Source organism: Sarcophilus harrisii, chromosome 2 (assembly GCF_902635505.1).
Source record: "Sarcophilus harrisii chromosome 2, mSarHar1.11, whole genome shotgun sequence".
Classification (NCBI taxonomy): Eukaryota; Metazoa; Chordata; class Mammalia; order Dasyuromorphia; family Dasyuridae; genus Sarcophilus; species Sarcophilus harrisii.
In genome coordinates, this window is record NC_045427.1 from 302,450,219 (window position 1) to 302,470,579 (window position 20,361).

Sequence of the window (20,361 nt, forward strand, 5' to 3'; positions counted from 1 at the left end):
TCAGCGGATGCCCTGAGCTCTTGGGTCATGTGGGGTACAGTCCCCTCCCTGCTACCTCCTTGAAGCATTTGCAGCACTGACAGAAGCAGATACGGGAGCAGGGGTGCACTCGAATCATCGTTTTCCCATTTGCCAGATTATATGAGGTATAAAAAAGTCGACCTTTCATTACATGGTGTCTGTTGGGTAGGGAGGAAAGAAAAGGAATCAGTGGTTAGATGGGGCAAAAGCCTTCTTTTCTTGAATTCCAATAGGCTCAATATTTCATAGCATCCCCAAAGTCATGGAAATGAGGTTGTCAACCGGGGACTCACCTTTGATTATCCAATTCTACAAGTCTTCTCAGATCATAGCAGAAGTGGACTTTGGTCACTGTACAGCTGGGGTAAGCCTCACTGCAGGACAGACACAGATACATATAAGGAACCGAGTTTCCAGGGGTAAATGGAGTTTTTGCTGTCTCACCCTGAACCCTGGCTCCAGCCAAGAGACTGGAACTGGGCCAGGGATCCTAGTGAATAAATACACACTTTCTTTGAGCACCTCTTGAATTCATAGGACCACAAGAGAAGATTATAGATTTAGAGCTGGAAAAAAGCTTAGAGGCCCAACTCCTAAGGCCCTGAGAGTTATGTGACTTGTCAAGGTCATAGAGTTAGTAAGTAATAGAAATAGCGTTTGAAACTAGGTCTTCTAAATAGAAAACCAATGATTTTTCAATTATAGTACCCACTGGGCCTCCGTTCCTTGGAATTGAGCTATTCTGGGGATACTAAGCATAAGAGGAAGTTATCTCCTTTCTTCTCGAAATTTTTTATGATTTTATCCAGCAGGAAAGAACATCACTAAATGAAATCAAGGTTTTGGATTTGAAATCTATGTAGACCAATTTGCTTTGCTGTCTCCTGGGATCTGAAATTATGCTTTTAATTCAGAATTGTATAGGCCCTACATCCCAGGGATAGAAGAACAGGAAAGGAAGGATGCCTTAAAAAAACTTCTATATGAGGAAGGGAAAAACCCTAGATCCCTGTGTTAATATAGTGATGAAAGAGAGGAGAAATATCAGTTTAATTTACCAGCCTCTCCTCTGCCTCTTACCTTGTAAACTCCTCTTAGCCAATTTCTGATGAAGGAAAAATGTTCACATTTGATATGAGGACAGGGACTAAACAGGAAGAGGGCACCCCAACAAAACTACAACTTCCCTGCCAGTCACAGATAGGATCACAAATCTAGAATTGGAAGTGACCTCAGAGACCAACTACTCTTTTATTTTACATACTAGGAAGGTCAAAGAGAGGAACTGACTTGCCCATAGTCACCCAGTTAGTGTCAAAGGCAGAATCTGAACTCAGGTCTTCTGATTCAAGAGCTGGTACTGTTTCTATATATCACTGACTCTTCTCACTCACTGAAAATGTTTGATGATGATCGCAGGGTCTGTAATTTCCTTGGGTAGGTAGGTGACCAGCAGAGTTTTGGTTGCCTGGGGAAGAAAAAATAGAAAAAGAAAGGCTAAGTGATAAAGTAGACCACCAATACCGCCATCTTGACTGAAAAAGTCATAGACAAGCATCTCTGGCTTGGGACTAGAACTTTGAGACTGCAACCAATTATCCTGAAGGATTCGCACTACTCCCCCATAATTGATGCCATCCTATCCTGTAGTATACCACTGTAGCAATCACTGCAGTATAACGGAAAGAATGCCAGATTAGGAGTTGGAAGTGGTGGGGGTATTTTTCATTTTGTTTCAGTCATGTCCAATTCTTTGTGACCCAATTTGGGGTTTTCTCGGCAGAGATACTGAAGTGGATTGCCATTTCCTTTTCTAAGTTATTTTACAGATGGGGAAATTGAGGTACACCAGACTAAGTGATATGCCCAGAGTCATGCAAGGACTAGGTGTCTGAGGTCAGATGAGTCCTGGCCTGGAATTCTAACCACTAACCCAGCAGCTGCCCAATGAGTTGGAAAACCTAGGTTTGAATACAGGTTCTGAGACTTAAAATCTGCACCTGCGGTAGTGGCGATGGTAGTGGTGAGGTAGTATACCTCGAGAGGATTGTAACTTAACAGCAGTGGGCATTATCACTAAAACTTTTTACAAAAATGGTAACTTGATGAAATAGAGAACAAGAATCAATCCAAAATGGCAATCTGCCTATACCTTTCCAGTGTAATCTGTATAATCTATTCTGTAATGTCATTTTGGAATAGCTTCCTGACAAAATCATAGGACCTCAGAGATAGAAGGGACATAATCTAATCCTGATTTTAGTACAGGAAAATACCATACAGAAGCCCCAATAAAGGGTTATTTAGCTTCTCCTTAAAAACTTCCAATAATGGACAAGCAGATCTTCCAATCATGAACAAATAGATCTCCAATCTTGGATAAATAGATATCCCATCATGGACAAATACAGATCCAATCACGGACAAGTAGATCGCTTAATAGTGCACAAGGAAGGGGCCTTCCTGAAATGGCATTAACCTGGCATTTAACACTGATCCCAACCAAACACTCCAACCTTAATTCCCACTACTCTCCTATATATACTCTTGCTGTTTAGTTGTTTTGCAATCATGTCCGACTCTTTGTGACTCCATTTTGGGGGGTTTTTCTTGGCAAAGATAGTGGAGTAGTTTGCCATTTCCTTCTCCAGCTCATTTTGGAGGCAAAGGGGGTTAAGTGATTTGCCCAGAGTGGCAGAGTAAGTCTCTTGAGGCCAGATTTGAACCTAGGAAGATGAATCTTTCTGATTTCAAGCCCAGTGCTCTGTTTATTGTGCCACCTATAAACACTAAATATTCTAGCTAAACTATTTAATCTTTCACAAAACTTTTTCCATTTTCAACCCTATCCTGCATAATTTTTCTTCCCATTTAAATAGACTTTTATCTTTCTTTCTACCCACAGCAGACACCCTTTTCCCTGATTTCTAGCTATTGAAATCCAATCCATCCTTCAAGGACTAGCTTTAATTGTCAATTCCTTCATGAGGCTTTCCATTGCTCCCCAGTTGGATATAAATTTCAATTCAGTAAACATGTTTTCCAGGGCTTACAATGTGAAAGACGTACTGTGCGCTTGAGTGAGGACATTTAAAAAACATGAAAAAATATTTTCTCCCTATTCTGTATCCGATAGCTCTTTAATTGAAAGTTTTTTTATATTTTTAATATTCTATATTGTATTATGATTGTGTATATTACTCTTTCCAGATCTTCATGGCAATTCCTCCCTCTTTTGTTTTCATGGAAATTCCTCCCTCTTTTGTTTTAATGAGTTCAATATCTTTTAAATCCCTTACAATCTGGCTTTCTGCTACATCATTTCACCAAAACTGATCTTTCCAAAGTTATTAATGATCTTTTCTTAACCTCAAATCCAACAGTTTTTATGAAATTCTTATTCTCTATTTCTCTGTAACCTTTCTTTAACACTGTGGGTCATTCTTCTCCTTTTTGATAAAACCCTCTTCTCTCTAGATTTTTGGAACACCACTCTTTCCTGGACCTCTTCTTACCTGTCAAATGGCTCCTTCTCAGTCTCCTTCTCTAGATCACAACCTCTATAGATGTCTATAGGGTTCTATCCAGGGTTCTCTTTTCCCTTTATATTTCTTCACTTGATGTTTTCTTCAACTCTCATGGATTTAATTACCATTTCTAGGCTGATGATTCTTATACCTTGCCTTAACCTCTTGGCTGATCCTTAATCTCACATCTCTAACTGCTTTTCTGAACGTCTTGAACTATATGTTTAGGAGACATCTTTAATTCAACATGACCAAAATCAAACTCACTATTTTTCTCCTAAATCATCCCCACTTCCTACCTTCTTTCTTTATAATTGTAGAGGGCCCTCAGGGTCTCCATCTAGAAGTCATCCTACACTTCTTACTCTCTCTCACCTCCATACTCAATTTGTTGACACTGGCTGTTGATTTCACCTTTGTGACATCTCTTGAATCTCCTTTTCTTTGACATGGCCACTATTTTGGTGCACGCCCTCATCACTTCATGCCTTTTGGTGGGTCTGCCTGCATTGTCTTTCTCCTCTCCAATCCACCCTCCATTCAGCCATTCTTATGGTCCAACCATGACATGCCCCTAACTCAATAAAGTCGAGTCACTCCCTTTCACTTCTTGGATCAAATACAAAATGCTTCATTTAGCATTCAAAGCCCTGCATAACCTAGTGTCTTCTCCCACCTTTCCACTCTTTTTATACCCTACTCGTCACCATGTACTCCTCAAAACTGTGACAATGACTTTCATGGTTGTCTGATGAACAAGATTCTTCATCTTTCAGTTTTAGTAATTCTCTTCAGCTATCCCTCATGCCTGGAATGCTCTTCTCATTTCCACTTACTCATTTCCTTGGCTTCCTTTAAGTCTTAACTAAAAACCTATATTCTATGGGAAGGCTTTCCCTCTTAATTCTAGTGCCTTCTATCAATTATTTCCTAATTATCCTGTATATAATCTGTTTGTATTTTTGTTTACTTGTTTTCTCCTCCACTGGACTGTGAGTTCCTTGAGAGCACAGAGTGTCTCTTTTTGTTCCCCCAACACTACCATATAGCAGGCACTTAGCCTGGCACATAGGAAGTACTTAGCCTGGCACATAATAGGCACTTACTTGTTGACTAGTTGTTTAGTTGATCAAGAATATTGTCTTTCTCCTAATCTGCTTGCACTCTTTATTCCATCCCCTCCCATCTCCTCCAGGAAACTGCTATAGCAGTCATTCCATCTTTCTAATGTTCAATATAAAAGGAGACTTTTATATCAGCTCTTTCCTATGTCCAGGTCTTCCCATCCTAAAATAATTCTCACTTTTCTCTATCTCTTCAAATTATCATCCTATATCTTTTTTTCTCTTCACAAGCATATTCCTAGAGAAACTGTCTATATTTATTTTCTCATTCACTTTTCAATCCTTTTTGCAATCTGAAATCTGGCCCCAAATCTTATTATTCATTTAAAACTTTCCTCCAAAGTTATCAATGATTTCTTAATGGCTACACTATAAATCACTAGAGTAGAAAGGATAGAATAAAAATGGCTTAGTGTCCCTTTCTCAGTCTTCATCATATCTAATTTCTGCATCATTCAAGACTGTCAACCATTCTCTTTTCTTTGGACACTCTCCTTTCTAGATGTTTCTGACACTATTCCTTCTTCCTACTTTGAATGATTCCTCCTTCTCACTCTCCTTTGTTGACTCATTATTTATGTTCTGTTTCCTAATTGTCAATGTATCCAAAAGCTCTCTCCTGAGCTTTTATCTTTTTTCCCCCTATAATCTTAGTGATTTCATCACTTAAGAGGAAATGAATGCAAATATGATGCATAGTTCAAAGTAACTATATCAGAGAAAGTCAGAATGAGCTGATATCAGTGAGAACACTAAAAATAAATAAAATTGGTTAGAGTTTTTTAAAAGCTATATGAGAGAAAAGAGGGTCAAAAGTGAAAGATGATGAGAATGAATGTGACTGTTCATAGAAAATAGGAAACGATTCTAAAAGCTTTCTCAATTCCTATTTTCTTTTTGTTTTCTCTGACAATGAGAAAAATCACTGGACTAGAAAGGACAGAATAAAAATGGTTAATTGAGAGTAAATATCCTAGATAATTAAGTTAAAAGAGAATATCCTCAATGCTATCAATGAGTTCAACACAATCAGGCCAGATTAACTACATTCTTGGGTAATGAAATTACTTGCAGATATGACTTATGAGAAATAAATATTAGTAGTCTTTGAAAAATCATAGAGAGAGATGTCACACAGGATTGGAGGAGGGCAAATATTCTGGTTTTCAAGAAAAAAACAGAGTTGCCATTTTATGAATTTTTGACTGGTAAGTTTGACTTTGATGCTTAGCAAAATTTTAGGACATGTTATTAAAGAGATTGTTAGTGAGAATCTAGAAAAGGAAGCAATGATTACAAAGAACCAGTACAGCAATATGAAGAAAAGAACTAATATTATTTCTCTTTTCTGGAATAAATAACATTAATATATTTTATTGCACCTACGATTTTATCAGCTGTTGCTTGGAAAGGATCTGGGGAATTTAATGAATCAAAAGTTCTATCTGAGTTAATGGTATAACATAAGAACCAAGGAAGATAAAATAATCTTAGGCAGCATGAAGAGATACACAGCATCCAGAAATTTAAAACTGATATTTTGTCATACTTTGTCCTGATCAAGCCACATCTTCAATATTGTGCTCAATTCTGAGTGCCATGTTTTTGGACCCACATGAATAAACCAGAGAGATTTCATAGGAGAGCTAGCTGAATAATGAAGAGCTCAAATTCATGCTTTATAAGAAAAAGGTAAAGAAAGTGGGGACACAGAAAATGACAAATAAATGGAAGAAGTTACAAAGAGGCAAACTTTGGTTGCTATAAAGAAATATTTCACAACAATAAGAGTTATCCCAAAATAGAATGGGTGTGTCAAGAGGTAATGTGTTTTCTTTTATTTGCAAGTTTTTTTTTTAAAGGACTAGATGCCCATTTTTAGATATAATATAGCCAAAACCCTCTTCAGATATGAGTTGGACCAAATGACCTCTGAGATTCCTTCAAACTCCCATAGTCCAAAGTGGAAGTGTGGAATTGTGGAAAGAGCATTGAACTTAAGAGGTATGAGAATGCCTGTCAGTTCCAACTACACTACTTAATAGCTGTGTGACCATGAGCATCGTTCCAGCCCTCAATCTTGGTTTCCTCATCTGTAAAATAGGGATATAAAATACCTGTTTACTATAAGGGTCAAATGAGATAAAGTGTTTTTTGGTCATAATATGCTATATTTAAAAAAAATAAACAAAAAAAGGTAGTACCTTTTATTTGTTCAGTCATTTCAGTTGTGTTCAACTCATTGAGACTTCATTTGGAATTTTCTTGGCAAAGATACTAGAATCCTTTGCTGTTTCCTTTCCGAGCTCATTTTACAGATTAGAAACTGAGGCAAACAGGCAGGGTTAAATGGACTTGACCAAGGGTCACATAGCTAGTATGTGTCTGAGGGCAGATTAATTAATTAATGAGATAAAATGAAGATCAATTACAAAACTGAGTTGATTTGGTGTGGGAATCAAAAGAACCAATCAGATTCTATCTCATGAATACTGACTCATCTTGTGCTGCCATATTTGTTATTTTTCTGTTATTCATCCATAGAAAACCAGATAGTACAAGCCATCTATTGTTTCATCAATGAAGATGAATGTAATTACTCAACATCTTTTTATTCTAAGATCCATTCCAAATCTAGTCTTTCCTCTCTCAACTTGACTCTTTCCCCCTCCAAACTTGGAAAACTCTTAATCTTTCCTCCAATTAGAAATTAGATCACCTAATTTTGTATTCTGGCTAATTGCTTTGCTTATAATTAATTGGTCCTATTTGAGTAAGTTTTTATGTATAAAAGATTGTCTTCCTCTTCAGTTAAGAGTACAGTGCCAAAGCTGAGAAAGGTGACTGGTCCCAATTTCTTATATAATTGTCATAGTAAATTGCTGTGCTTCGGAGCTCAAACTTTTGTTTCTTTGGTCATTTCATCTTTTTTGGCAAGCCAGGTAGGAATCAAATCTAGAATTTTCTGTTAAAATAGCTGAGACTTGAAGGGAGCTGAAGAAAAGGAGATGAGAACAGAGAAAAGGTTCCAGGAATGAAGAACAGTCTGTGAAAATGTGAAAATTTCAGGGATGGATTAATTAAGTGCCTATCATGTGCCAGGTGGGGCAGTTAGATGGCACAGTAGATAAGAGTAGATAGTGTTTTAGGTCTGAAGTCAAAGAGACTCATCCTCCTGATTTCAAATCAGGCCTCAGACCCTTATTAATTGTGTGATTCCGGGCAAGTCACTTAATCCTGTCTACCTCAATTTCTTCAACTGTAAAATGAGCTACAGAAGGAAATGGCAAAGTACTCCAGAGTTTTTGTGAAGAAATAGGATCATGATGAGTCAGACAGAATTGAAATGACTCAACAAATATTAATCTCATTTGATCCTCATAATTCTAGGAGGTAGATGTTATTGCCCTATTTTGCAGCTGAAGAAACTGAGCCAGAGAGAGATAGAGTGACTTGTTCTGGGTTACATAGCTAGTTAAGTGTCTGAAATCATACATAATGTCAGATTTTCCTAACTTCAGGCTCTACTGTACCACTTAGATATAATTTCTGTGATTGTCATACTCATGATCATTGAATACCATGGGAACAGAAGAGATTGGCAAGAGATTTCTCTCTTCTGTTGAGAGAAAAGAGGGCCCAAAACAACTTTATGATGACTAACTAAAGGAAATGTAGCAAAGGAAAAGAATCAAATTGGCAAAAAAAATATAGAGATAAGTGTCACAGAAACCATGGGAGGAGAAAGTTTGTTAAGAGGAGAGGCTGGGGGGTCATCGACAAATGTTTCAGATAAGTCAAGAAGGATGAGTACTGAGGAAAGGCCATTGGATTGAATAGTCAAAAGATCAATGGTAATCCTATTTCAGTTTTAGTTAAGAGGTAAAGTCAAAAACCACATTTTAAGGGATTGAGAATTGAATGGAAGGCAAGGAAATGGAGAACATAAATACAATTAATTTTCTAGGAAGTGCTGTAGAAGGAAAAAAAGAGATATGTTGAGACCTCCAAGTATGAAGGCAAAATGAAGAGGAAAATGGTGATCCAGGAACTGAATTCTTTGAGAAAGGAGAAAGAATCACCTAGATGCCAGTAGATTGCTATAACAAGGAGTTAAAGCAAGTAAGACATTTCAGGATGGATAGTTTGAACCTCAAAGGAAGAGAGATTGCTGACTGAGGATGTTAAAAGAGTACCTGGAAGTTACAATGAGGAGAGAGGACTATACCAACTCTTTTTGCTGGCCCTGTTTCAGAGGATATGAGAAAGGCAACCCAGTTCTGGAGAGGGTGGCCAAAGGATATAGTGCCTTCTGGGGAGAGCCAGCCTAAAAGGATGGAAAAGGAAAGATCTTTTGATCTAAAATAAAGGGGATTTTGTGAACCTATAAAGCCAGGATTCTAGAGGATACACTGAGGGCATGGCTTATGGAGAAAGAAAGGTTGATTTTCCTAGAGATAAAATTAGAGGCAAAGAATAGGATTTTGGACTCTAGATTATTAAGATAAGGGTAATGGGAATTGGGAATTCATGTGTCATTAAAATAAGAGGCTCCTATACATTAAATATCTGTGAAAAGTGAGCATAGACATGATGATTGTTTTCACTGCCTCTGACTTTCAGAGGGCCAGAATCTCTTCTGAGATCCCATTGGAGGAAGAAGAATGAGAAGGTGATTAGAACTCTGAGGGTTAGGTTGAATTGACACCCCATACTTGATTTGGAATCTCATTCAAAGATGCTGGAGGATTGAGGATAGGCCAGGAGAAGTCTTAATTTTAGTGTCAGCAGTCAGCTTTTGAATCTTCCAAAATTCATAGATTTAGAGAAGGAAGGGATCTTACAGGTCACCCAGTATGATCTCTTCATTTTATAAATTGAGGCTCAGAGGAGAAAATTGACTTGTCCAGAATCACATGTAGTAAGTGGAAGAGACAAATAGTATTTGAACTAAGGTTCTCTGAAATTCAGGATACTATGTTCCCACAGTAACTTCCGTGAGATAAAGCTCAAACTCTGAGATAGCTTAGAGTTGTTTTTAGATCAGGCCATCTCCTGGGGTGTCCTTTGGAGCAAGTACTTCAGAAATAAAGCATATATATATAGAACACTACAATTTATTATGTATTATTTTATGTTTTTCTGAAATAAAGAAAAATACATAAACTAGGAAAAATATAAGGGAAGTATAGAACTATGTTATACCTGAAGGAGAAAATGTTATCACAGAGGATCAAAGAAAGCTTCATGGAGTAGGTATTTGAATTGGAGTTTAAAAGATGGGGACTATTTCACTTAATAATGGGTATGATTCCGTCACCTTACCTTTCCTTCACTCTTGGGCTTAATGTCTCGACCATGGTGGACCATGAAGCAAAAGGTGAGGCAGAAGTAGAGAAAGGAGAATACACTATGTACCCACAATATCTTGTCACTGTCAAGAATAAGAAGTAGTTACAATTAGTTCAAGATATACAACTTGATAAACAGAGATTTAGCTCCTGGGACATATGTTTTTCCTAGTAACACTTGAAATATTCTAGCAATTATGATCCTACCTGGTTGGCAATGTAGAAACTTATATTCTAAATGCTAAGGCTATGCCAGTCTATCTCTAAGTTTGAGGGGCTTCAGCCTGGCTGGACAAATTTCCGTGATAGATCAGTGGGTGGAAAATTTGGGGTTAGATTCTACTAGTCTCATACTGTTTGGTCTATGTTGGTAGTAGATGAAGCATGAAAAGGAGGGCAGAAGGAGAGCTCAGAGTTGGACTGCTGTTGTATCTAAATCCCACCTTTCTCTTCAATCTGGAAAAACTGGGGACTACTTTCTGGCTCAGCTGCCCCAATTGTTCCTCCAATGGCCTCTGAGGTCTCTTCTAGATTTAATGGTAGGATCTTTCAAAACACAGGAAAGAGCACTGTATTTGGAGTCAGAAGACCTGGGTTCAAGTCTTGTTTACTACCTGAGCCAACTTAGGCAAATCAATTAACTTCTATGGACTTCAGTTCCTCACCTGTAAAAAAATAAACTCTGAGATTCCTCTAAGTCTATGGCTGTTCAGACACTTACACTGCAAGAAGTCTCTTACAAGCGCCACTTCATGATTCCTTAACTAAGGCATTTCTAAGGATCTTCCCAGCCCTATAAGCCTTGGACCTTGAAGTCCTTTGGGCCTTTAAAGAAGCCTTGTTCAGTCACTTCCAGCCAAATCTTCCTGACCCCATTTGGGGTTCTCTTGGAAGAGATTCTCTAGCGGTTTGCCATTTCCTTCTCCAGATCATTTTACAGATGAAGAAATTGAGGCAAACAGATTAAGTGACTTGCTCAGGGTCACAAAGCTAGTAAGTGTCTGAGGCCTGATTTGAACTAAGGAACTAAGGATCCTAGTTGCCCTTAAAAAAACTTTATTAAAGTAATGAATGTGTTTTTTAAAAATAAGCTTTATAAAGATGAAAATCCTACTGGATAGATAAAACAGTTATCAGATAGTAGGTTATTTGGATGCTAGTTAAGTAAAAGTTGTCCAAGACAAGTGTCCAGCATTATTGACATTATTAAAGACACATCTTTATCTATTTCATAATCCTGTCTAAGACCGATTGTGCCCAGATGAAAGGAACAGCTATAGTAATAACAAGTGGAATATTTGTGAGATTACACTTGCTCTTGGAACCTCTGCCACAAGGTGTCACTGTCAAGAGCTTTGAATACTAATGTATTAATAGGAGGAAGCCAATCACAACTAAGTTATGTAAACTGTTTCATTTTCTACAATCTAGTACCCAGTTTTATAGTATTTTCGTATTGTCTTGTCTGATTTTGAGCCAATGTTTGAATTTTTTTTGAGAGCCAAGAAAAGAGGATTGTCTAGAACTTAATTCTATATAAAATTGGAAGGTTGAAATGAATCCATTTATGCATAGGGTAAACAATAGCCTAAACCTCTACACAGCTAACATTTATAGTGCAAGTACTTTATATTATCTCATTTGATCCTCACAACAACCTTGCTAGGTAGCTGCCATTATCATCTCTTGTTTTCTAGATGAGCAATCACATATCTAGTAAGTGCCAGAGGCAGGATTCAAACTCAGGTCTTCGTAGCTTCAAGTCCATAGTACTATCCCCTATCTCCCTTAAATTATTCTGTGGGATTTCTGCTGAAGAACTAGAAATGCCTGGCTACCAGAACTATACTCCTTCATGTAGGTCACCAGGAAGGATCACAGTGCTTCACAGATTCACAGAATCCCAGAGTACAAAAGTATCTTACTGTTCATTTTGTTTAACCTTTACCTAAAGAATGATTCCTCTCTAAAATAGGTTCAACAAATTCTTAGTTTCTTCTTTAACATGTCTAGATATTCATTGAGAGTGCCCATTTCATTTTAAAACAACTGCAACTGTCAAAAACTTGTTTTTTAAAAAAAATTTTGACTAAAGCCTAACTACCTATAATTTCCACCCCTTGGTCACAGCTTTGCCTTCTGAAGTCATGTGTAATAAATTTTATTCTTTCATCCCCATGACAGCCTTTTAAATATTTGAAGATAGCTGTCTCATCCGGTTCCCCTCATACTTCCCTTCTGTTTTACCCTACCCGACCCCATTAACTTGTTCTTTCCTGTATTCTTGAAATCCACTAGTCCTCTGGAAGGGTTGCTGGCTTCCCCTGCCCAGAAAATTCTCATAGTACTTGACTAGCAGGATGATAGCCAAGCAAGGCATGTAGTTTCTTTCAACTGATCTTCTCATGTCATGGTTTCCAATCCTGTTACCATTATGGCCCTCCTGTGGGCCCTCTCCAGCTCCAACAAAATCTCTCTTAAAACACAATTTCCAGAACTAAATGTAATATTCCAAATGTGGTCTGACCAGGGCAGAATAAATCAGGACTATAACCTTCCTGATTCTGAATACTATACTTTAGGTAATGATGACTAAGAAATTATTAGTTTGGTGTTTGAACACAAAGAGTTTATATTTATGCTTATTAAATTTCACCTTGAGTTTTGGCCCATCATTCAAGCCTGACTAGGTCTTTCTGAATTCTAATTTTGTTATCCATCTTAGGAGCTTTTTAAAAAATCCACTATATTGCTAGGAAGACTTAGGTATAGAAAAGTCAATTAATACTAGCTTAGTAAATCAGTGACATCCTAACTCCCAACCCAGTATACTAAATTTCATCAGGACATGTGTTCATTAATTTAGAGACTAGAAATTAGATCTTTAAGGATAAACAAACCTCTCTCAACACAGGATAATTGCTGTCCAAGTTGGGGACTGATATAACTTATGTGGGTCCCTGACCTATCCCCTCTCCAGATAAGACAAAAAAGTAAGAAGACATTGACACCTACTTTTTGCCGACATTGACAATGGTGGTACGGCCAAAATGACTATTTCGTGCTGAAAAAGAAGAAGGCTTGTTAGTAGCTATGCCTCTAGGAATGCATGCATCCCAGCTGAAAGTCTAGACCTTTTTGGATTACCTCCCATGGTCCTACCCTTTTTCGGGCCCTATAAGCTAGTCCCAGATTTGTTGGGACAATAACAGGTCCTTTTCTCATATGGTCATAGGAAGAGAAAGGAAACATATCAAATTCCACAAGCAAGCTATGAAACTCCCCGATGAAGCTGAAAAAGTTTAAAATGGGACTGAGAACATTAAATATATGATGTTAATTTGTGGTTTATTTGCAGTCAATATGAGACCTATGGGGATTCATTTCTATTTGAATTCAACACCACACATATAGTCTAACAGTATCTTTTTACAGATGAGGAAATGGGGGTCCCTAGAAGGAAAAAAGGTTTCCCCAAGATTTCTGAAAAGTATGTAGCAGTCAAGATTTGATCTCAGTCCTTTGGTTCTAAATACAGTGCTCTTTTTCATTATACTCTTTTACTCCAACTATTGATTGATCTTCCTACTCTCACATTTTTGCAAGCTGTGCTTCCTCAACCTATAGTCTCATAGTAACAATAATAATATAAAATAATAACAGAACACAGTAATTAATAATACACAATACTTAAAAACTCAGATTAATGGAATGGGCCCTGTTAGTCAAATTTATTTTGTAATTATTATTCCCTGATTTTATTGTTATTATTTTCTATTGCATACATTTTTATGAAATTAATTATTTTAAGATTATATATAAAAAACAGTATGATATAGTGGATATAGTCTAGTCTTGGCATCAGGAAGGATGAATTCAAATCCTTTCTCTAATACATACTGGCTGTGTGACTCTATCTGTGGGTATGTCCATTAATCTTTCATTGCCCCAGGAAGCCTTTAGGAGTATGAGATATAGACAAATTGCTGCCCTGGATTAATGAAGGGAGCTTCTATTCAGAGAGTTCATGACAACAAATGGAATCCCAGGCTCAAAAAAAAATAGCTATTTGCAGGAACTGGCAACAATAGGATCTATTTTGATATAAATGTTTAATTTATAGGAAGTTGTAGAACTTCAGGGAAAAAAATAAATATTTAACTGGCAGAGAAGCAAATGAGGAAAAGTACCAGACATGCTATCCCTGCAATTGGGGATGCTGATGTTGGTGAGCTCAAGAGTTCTGAGCTTCAACAGGGCTAAGGCCAATCAAGTGAAAAGTCTAGCATCAGTATGGTGAGCCTCCAGGAGATGGAGGTAAGGGCTTACCAGCCTGCCGAAGGAGAGGCAAATTGGCTCAAGGCAGAAATGAAAATTAAAGCTTCCATTAGACAAAACAGATTACTAGTGGGATAGGCTGTTTGTGAAGAGCCTCACTACATTTCCAGCCTAGGCAAGATAGGGGAACCTAGTCCCTCCAAAAAAGATGGAAACTGAGGAAAAAATTGGGTTTTTTTTGGCAATGAGTTTCACACACATATTAGCTGGACATATTTTTAGAAATGGGGACTTATTCTATATTGGCTGTGGAAACTGAGGAAAACTCATTATTTTCTTGGCAACTATATTATTAGGGTTTCACATGCATCAACTGAACATTATAGAAAAAAGGTCTTATCCCATGTTGGTGATATAGATTTTCTATCTCAAAAATATTATTATTAAATATACTTAGCCAGCTATGTTTTTATACTGGGTTGACACTGGATTCATAGAAGTCTTAGAAATAAAATATACTTTTCATTGTTTCCATCTATCCCTCCAAAGTGGAGGCATTTTCATTTTTGTTATCCCTATAAAATAAAAAGTGGTCATTATAATTTCCCCGTGATACAGATGAAGAAAATGAGGCAATGAAGCGTTCAAAGTGACTTATCCAATAGCAGACAGTAAATCAATGGCAGAGCCAGGATAAGAAACCATGCCTCCTGACTTCTAGTTTGGTGTTCTCCTTATTACACTCCACTGCCATAAAAGAGGACCCTCATTCAAGCCCTCCCTGATGATTGGAGGGAACTGTTTTTTGCCTCCATTCTCTTGAGGCACTGCAGCTCTAGTAGAGTGTTTGTTGGCTTCTGACCTCCCCTTACCCAGAAGATTCCCAGAGTAATTGAGAGGCAGGATGACAGCCAAGGAGGGCACACAAAGAAAGAGGAATAGAAGAATGAGGTGTCTCTGGAAACTGAGGTACATTTTGGCATCATCTCCACACTTTTTAATCAGCTCCTCTTTCCTAGGAGAGACACAAAAAGACACTTCTCAGAAACTGGTATGCCAAAAATTAAGTGCAAAAGAATGATTTATCTTGAATAATCAGTAGATCACCAAAAAGCATTTTTAAGTCCTCTGGGGCTGGTTTAAAAACACTGCTTGGCTTCAAGAGTGGCAGTTACAAGGAGGCAGGTTTCAATTAAATTCAATCCAACACACATTTATTAAGCAGCTCCTAGATGCCAGGAACTGTGCTAGCACTGGCTATGCAAAGATCGAAAAAAAATTTCCTCGATCTCAAGGAGATTATGTACTACTTTTACATCAAACTAAGAATTTCCTAATACCTAGTATTATCCTAAAACAGAATGGGATGCCCTATGAAATAATGAGTTCCCTTCTATTTGATCATGAAGTAGATACCTTGTGAGCTAGGTTTTTTGAAAGGTAGATGGAATTTTAGTAATTAGATGGGAGAGAGAGAATAAGCAGCATAGAGTTAAGAAGCCTTGGAGTTTGAAATTCAATTTGGCTAGCACATAATTCTTATTTAGAGGAGTAGTGATAGAAAGGTAGTCTTGAATTGTGCTACAGAATGTCTTTATTTCCTGGCTATGGAGCCTGCACTTTATTTGGAAATCAATCTTCCACTAAAATACTACCATGATGCTTTTTATTTTGGTGACAAGGTAGTGACTGTGGTTACTCTAAGGATCTGAGTTTAGAATGGTTGATTGAGCATCTGTTGCCTGCTTGGTAAAGTTCCAAGATCTTCAGAAGCAGGTTAGCCACAGGATAATGAAACTTTTGACAATAGCAACTCTTAGAAACTGTCTACTAATTTTAGATAAGTTGTGTGTTATTGGTGGAGAGAGAATGCACATGTGAAATTTCATGTCTTTGAAGAATTGGTAGGCAACAAAACCACTAAGGTTTCTGAGTGATGCTGTGATCTGATCAGAGCTGGATAACAAGACTGACCTAACAAAGGTGGATAGGAAGAATTGGAGGAAGAAAAAACTGGAGATGGGAAGGTTACTACAATAATCCACAAGAGAGCTAGCTAAGGAGTACTTAAATTTGGATTATTGCAATGGGAAAGAAACTGAGAGGATAATGTTGCAAACAGGAAGGAAAAGAGAGCAAAGAACAAAGTTTTAAGCCAAACTTATGCTTATCCTACAAAAAGGAAAAGAGAAAACAGAGAAGCAATCAGACACATAAGAGGAAAAAAGAAGAAAGGTAATGTTGCAGAAATCAAAGACAAATCAAAGAGAGGACACATATGGACAAAAATTTATAGTAGTACTTTTTGTTGTAGCTTAGAACAAGAAGCAATTTGGATATCCATCAATCAGGGAATGGCTGAGCAAATTATTGTATATTTATAGAATGGAATAATATTACATTTGAGAAATGATGAAAGAAATGAACTCAGAGAAACCTGGGAGGATTTATTTGTACCACTGTAAAATGTGTAGAACCAAAAGGAAGGTTTATACAATGACTATAATAAAATAAATGAAAACAACTTTGATGAATTTAAGAACTTTGATCAATGCAGTGACCAAAATTTTGATTCTAGAAGACAGATAAAACATACTAAACCACCTCTTGGTCAAGAACTATAAAATGAGACATAAATTTTCAGACACAGCCCGTGTGAGAATCTTATTTGGTTTGACTATTCTCATATGTTAGAAGAATAGGATTTTATTAAGGGAAGGATGGGAAATAGGTGTAGGAGAGTGTTATACCAAAAAAGAGATAAGAAAACAATGAAATATTAAAAATGTACAGATAATGGTGATTCAGAGAGGTAGAGAAACAATACAATTATGTTAAATTTAATAGAAACTTAATGGTTTCATATGCAATTTAATTTTTTGTTCTGCTTTTTATATGGAGAGAATATGGAAAAATGTTCATGTTTATTAAGTTCATCATAAAAAAAGTTTAAAAAGTCAAAGGAGGTTACCATTCACAGTACTTTGCACATAGTAAACACTTAATGAATGGAAATGGAATAAAAAAGAAAATAGATGGACAACATGTTGGTATCTGAGTCCTAAATTACCAAGGATTTCCAAGAACATCCAGCTTATTAGATCTATTTATTATAAGCCATGGGCGAGTTGGAAGAATGCATAAGAATGCTTTCCTGAAAACTAATATCAATTGAATCAAGTATCAATGCTCAATGCTATAGAAAGTTGAGAATGGGGACTGAGAAGAGACCACAGAATTTGATGATTAGAATGTCACTGGTAATGTTCAAGAGAGGACAGTTCTATTAGAATAGTGGAAATGCAATCATCAATTATATATAGGTTATCATTGGAATATCAGGACAATCTTAACAAACCAAGAACTTGGAGAGAAGATTCCCAAGATAGTGACACTCCAAAATGGGCATGAGGCTATACTGATCTGCTTAAGTATACCACTTAAGGATCCCTAAGCAGAAAGCCAGTTCTAGACTTCAATAGGGTCTCTCTGATCTCTCACTGAGCATGTGTTTGATTAATATTACCATTTATTAAGTGCATGCTGCCAGCATCTTAATCCAGGGCCTTCTTCACTCTTGTTCATGTAGTACTGGCCATTTATTGTTTAATCCTGAACTGTTTGTAGCCTTTTCACTTCTCATGGTAAACTAGTACCATATGTTTACAACATATTACATAAAGGGAGAAGTTCTGTGACATAAGCCAAGAATTTCTCATATTCCCATCACCTTATAGTTACGCTTCATACTTCTTTTATTTGTCCTAAAATTACTATTTTCATATTTCAGAGTGATCCTGAGCAATTCTTTAAAGACAGACAAACACAAATGCCCATGGCAAACAGAGTATCTTTGGGATCAAGTGAGGAAAACCTGAAGAGAGCTCTGACTCTGACTCCACATCCTTATCTTAACAATAGCCAAGGCTCAAAGAAATCATGTTTTAAGAAAAGTTTTCTGGCAAGGACAGACTTGTCAGTCATCTAGTAATTTGGAAATGCTCACTAAAAAGCTCATACAAGAGAAGGAAAAGTCTCTGTCCTGATGGCTAAGTGAATCCTAATGAAAAACACCCTAAGAGCACTTCAAAGAAAAATACGAAGAAAGGCAAATATGCTCAGTGTATTTGTTATAGAAGCCTGATACAAAGGACAGTTTGGTAGATGGAGGTCCTTTAAAGGACAGCTGGAAGAAAAAATGTTTTGAGTTGGGTTTTGAAGGAGAGGAAGAACATAGATTAATAGAATGATAGAAGACAGTCCAAGAAGGGGGTATGCTTGTACAGAGATCCAGACTTCATAAAACCATGTAATTACAGAGCTGAAAAGGAATCTCAGAAACCCAATCCATTTTATAGATGAAAAAATGAAGCCCAGAGAGATTTAAGTTATATTCCCAAAGTGTCACAGTGGCCTGTAAAAAACCCAGGTCTGTGGCCTCTCATTCTAATGCTTTTTCCAATGTACTATGGTTTGGGCATGTAGGTATATGTGTCTGTGTTGGCAGTTGTCTAGTTGTGCCTGGTTCTGTTTGGCTGGAGTTGAAAATAATGAAAAATTAAGGTGCTGAAAATTGGGGAAAATTCAGAAGTTATCTCTCAGGGGTTATAGAAGGGTCAGCGACTTAAAGAACCACAGAGCTGGAAATGTATCTAGTGTAACTCATCTAGCTCAGGATGAATTGATAATTCATAAATGGTTAAGTACCTATTATGTGCCAGACATTATACAAGCAAACTAAAAAGGGGATAAATTGGAGAAAATATACATAGGAAGGGCACTGGTATTAAAGGTGGGCTACTACTGAGCTGTGAATCACTTCTACAACATTCTACCTAGTGATATCCTACTATGTCAAGGATGCTCTAGTTGTTAGGAAGATTTTTCTTATATTAAGTTAGAATTTGTCTCCCTATGACTTCCATCAATTAGGTCTCTAAGAGCAACCAGACTATTTTCTCTTCCACAATGTCAATCCTTTTAAGGCTTGAAGACAAATATCAGGTAGGTATCATATTGCCTTCTCCCATTACTCCTTTCCTCAGTTGTGCAGAATTGGAAGGGGTAGACACGGGGGAAATTCCTTTTGATGATGACATTGAAGTTGGCTAAGGCTAAAAGCCTATAGGATAAGAGAAGAAACTTGTTTCTGAGGGTCTGCTTAATGAAAAATGGGTCAGGGCAGATAAGCTAACTATTTCCTTCCCAGTAATGCTCAAAATAGAGAAGGCTCCATAATTCAAGGTCTAAACACAAGCTATAAGTGGGGAGCTCCATATAGCTGATTCAGGGGCAGAAGATTTGAATCACCTTTTCTACTACCAGGAGAATAGTGGGAAATGTTTAACAACCATAATATACTTTTAAGTTTAATTTGCATTATTAACATTTTCTCTACCACTTAAGTTTAAACAATCAACAAAATAATAAATTAAACCTTAATTAGTAGCATTTGCTAATTTTCAAAGTCTAAACACTCATGCTATATTTAACAATTTTCTCTCACAAGGTGATCCAGCATAGCCCTGCCCACTCCCCTTTTCCCTCATACCATAGGGTGTAGAAACACTTACGTCATTTTTATGATGTTGATTAACCAGGAAAAATTACCCTGGGAGTAAAAAGGAGAGAAGAGTAGGTTAGCACAGTGTAAGGGAAGTTCTTCGGCATACAGACAGGATCTGGAGAAGCACTAAGGGCTTCTGTCCAAACACTACCCCAGGGAATAAGGCTGTCCACATGAAGTCATAAAAAGTAAACCACTCAGAGAGGATGGATCAGTGATGTGTATGAATGCGTGCGCACACACACACACACACACACACACACACACACACGATCACAGTTGGAAAAGGCCTATCTAGTTCAAGTTCCTGATTTACAAAGGAGGAAATGGTCTAGGTTTACATAAGTGTGTCATTGTCAAGATACGAATGCACATGCTCTGACTGCAGCCAGTGGAAGTGGCGTGGTGGATAGTGTGGGGACTGGAGTTGGAAGACTCATCTTCCTGAGTTCAAATCCAGCCAGATAGTTACTAGCTGTGTGATCTTGGGGAAA

At 37.3% G+C, this 20,361-nt stretch overlaps 1 protein-coding gene across 4 annotated transcripts in view; it reads right to left on the minus strand.

Annotated features, from left to right (window-relative positions):
• The window catches only part of TMEM63C (transmembrane protein 63C), a 124,254-nt gene that overhangs the window by 35,987 nt on the left and 67,906 nt on the right, over nucleotides 1-20,361 (minus strand). For all 4 annotated transcript variants that reach the window (XR_004231991.1, XM_031952450.1, XM_031952452.1 and 1 more), the window contains 7 exons: nucleotides 19,875-19,912; nucleotides 15,174-15,316; nucleotides 13,039-13,087; nucleotides 9,998-10,106; nucleotides 1,416-1,489; nucleotides 315-395; nucleotides 56-179 (listed from right to left, as the gene is read on the minus strand). Coding sequence is in view for 3 of the 4 variants with exons in the window: in XM_031952450.1 (XP_031808310.1) it covers nucleotides 56-179; nucleotides 315-395; nucleotides 1,416-1,489; nucleotides 9,998-10,106; nucleotides 13,039-13,087; nucleotides 15,174-15,316; nucleotides 19,875-19,912 (618 nt within the window). In the remaining variant the exon portion in view is untranslated. The remainder of the gene's footprint in view (nucleotides 1-55; nucleotides 180-314; nucleotides 396-1,415; nucleotides 1,490-9,997; nucleotides 10,107-13,038; nucleotides 13,088-15,173; nucleotides 15,317-19,874; nucleotides 19,913-20,361) is intronic.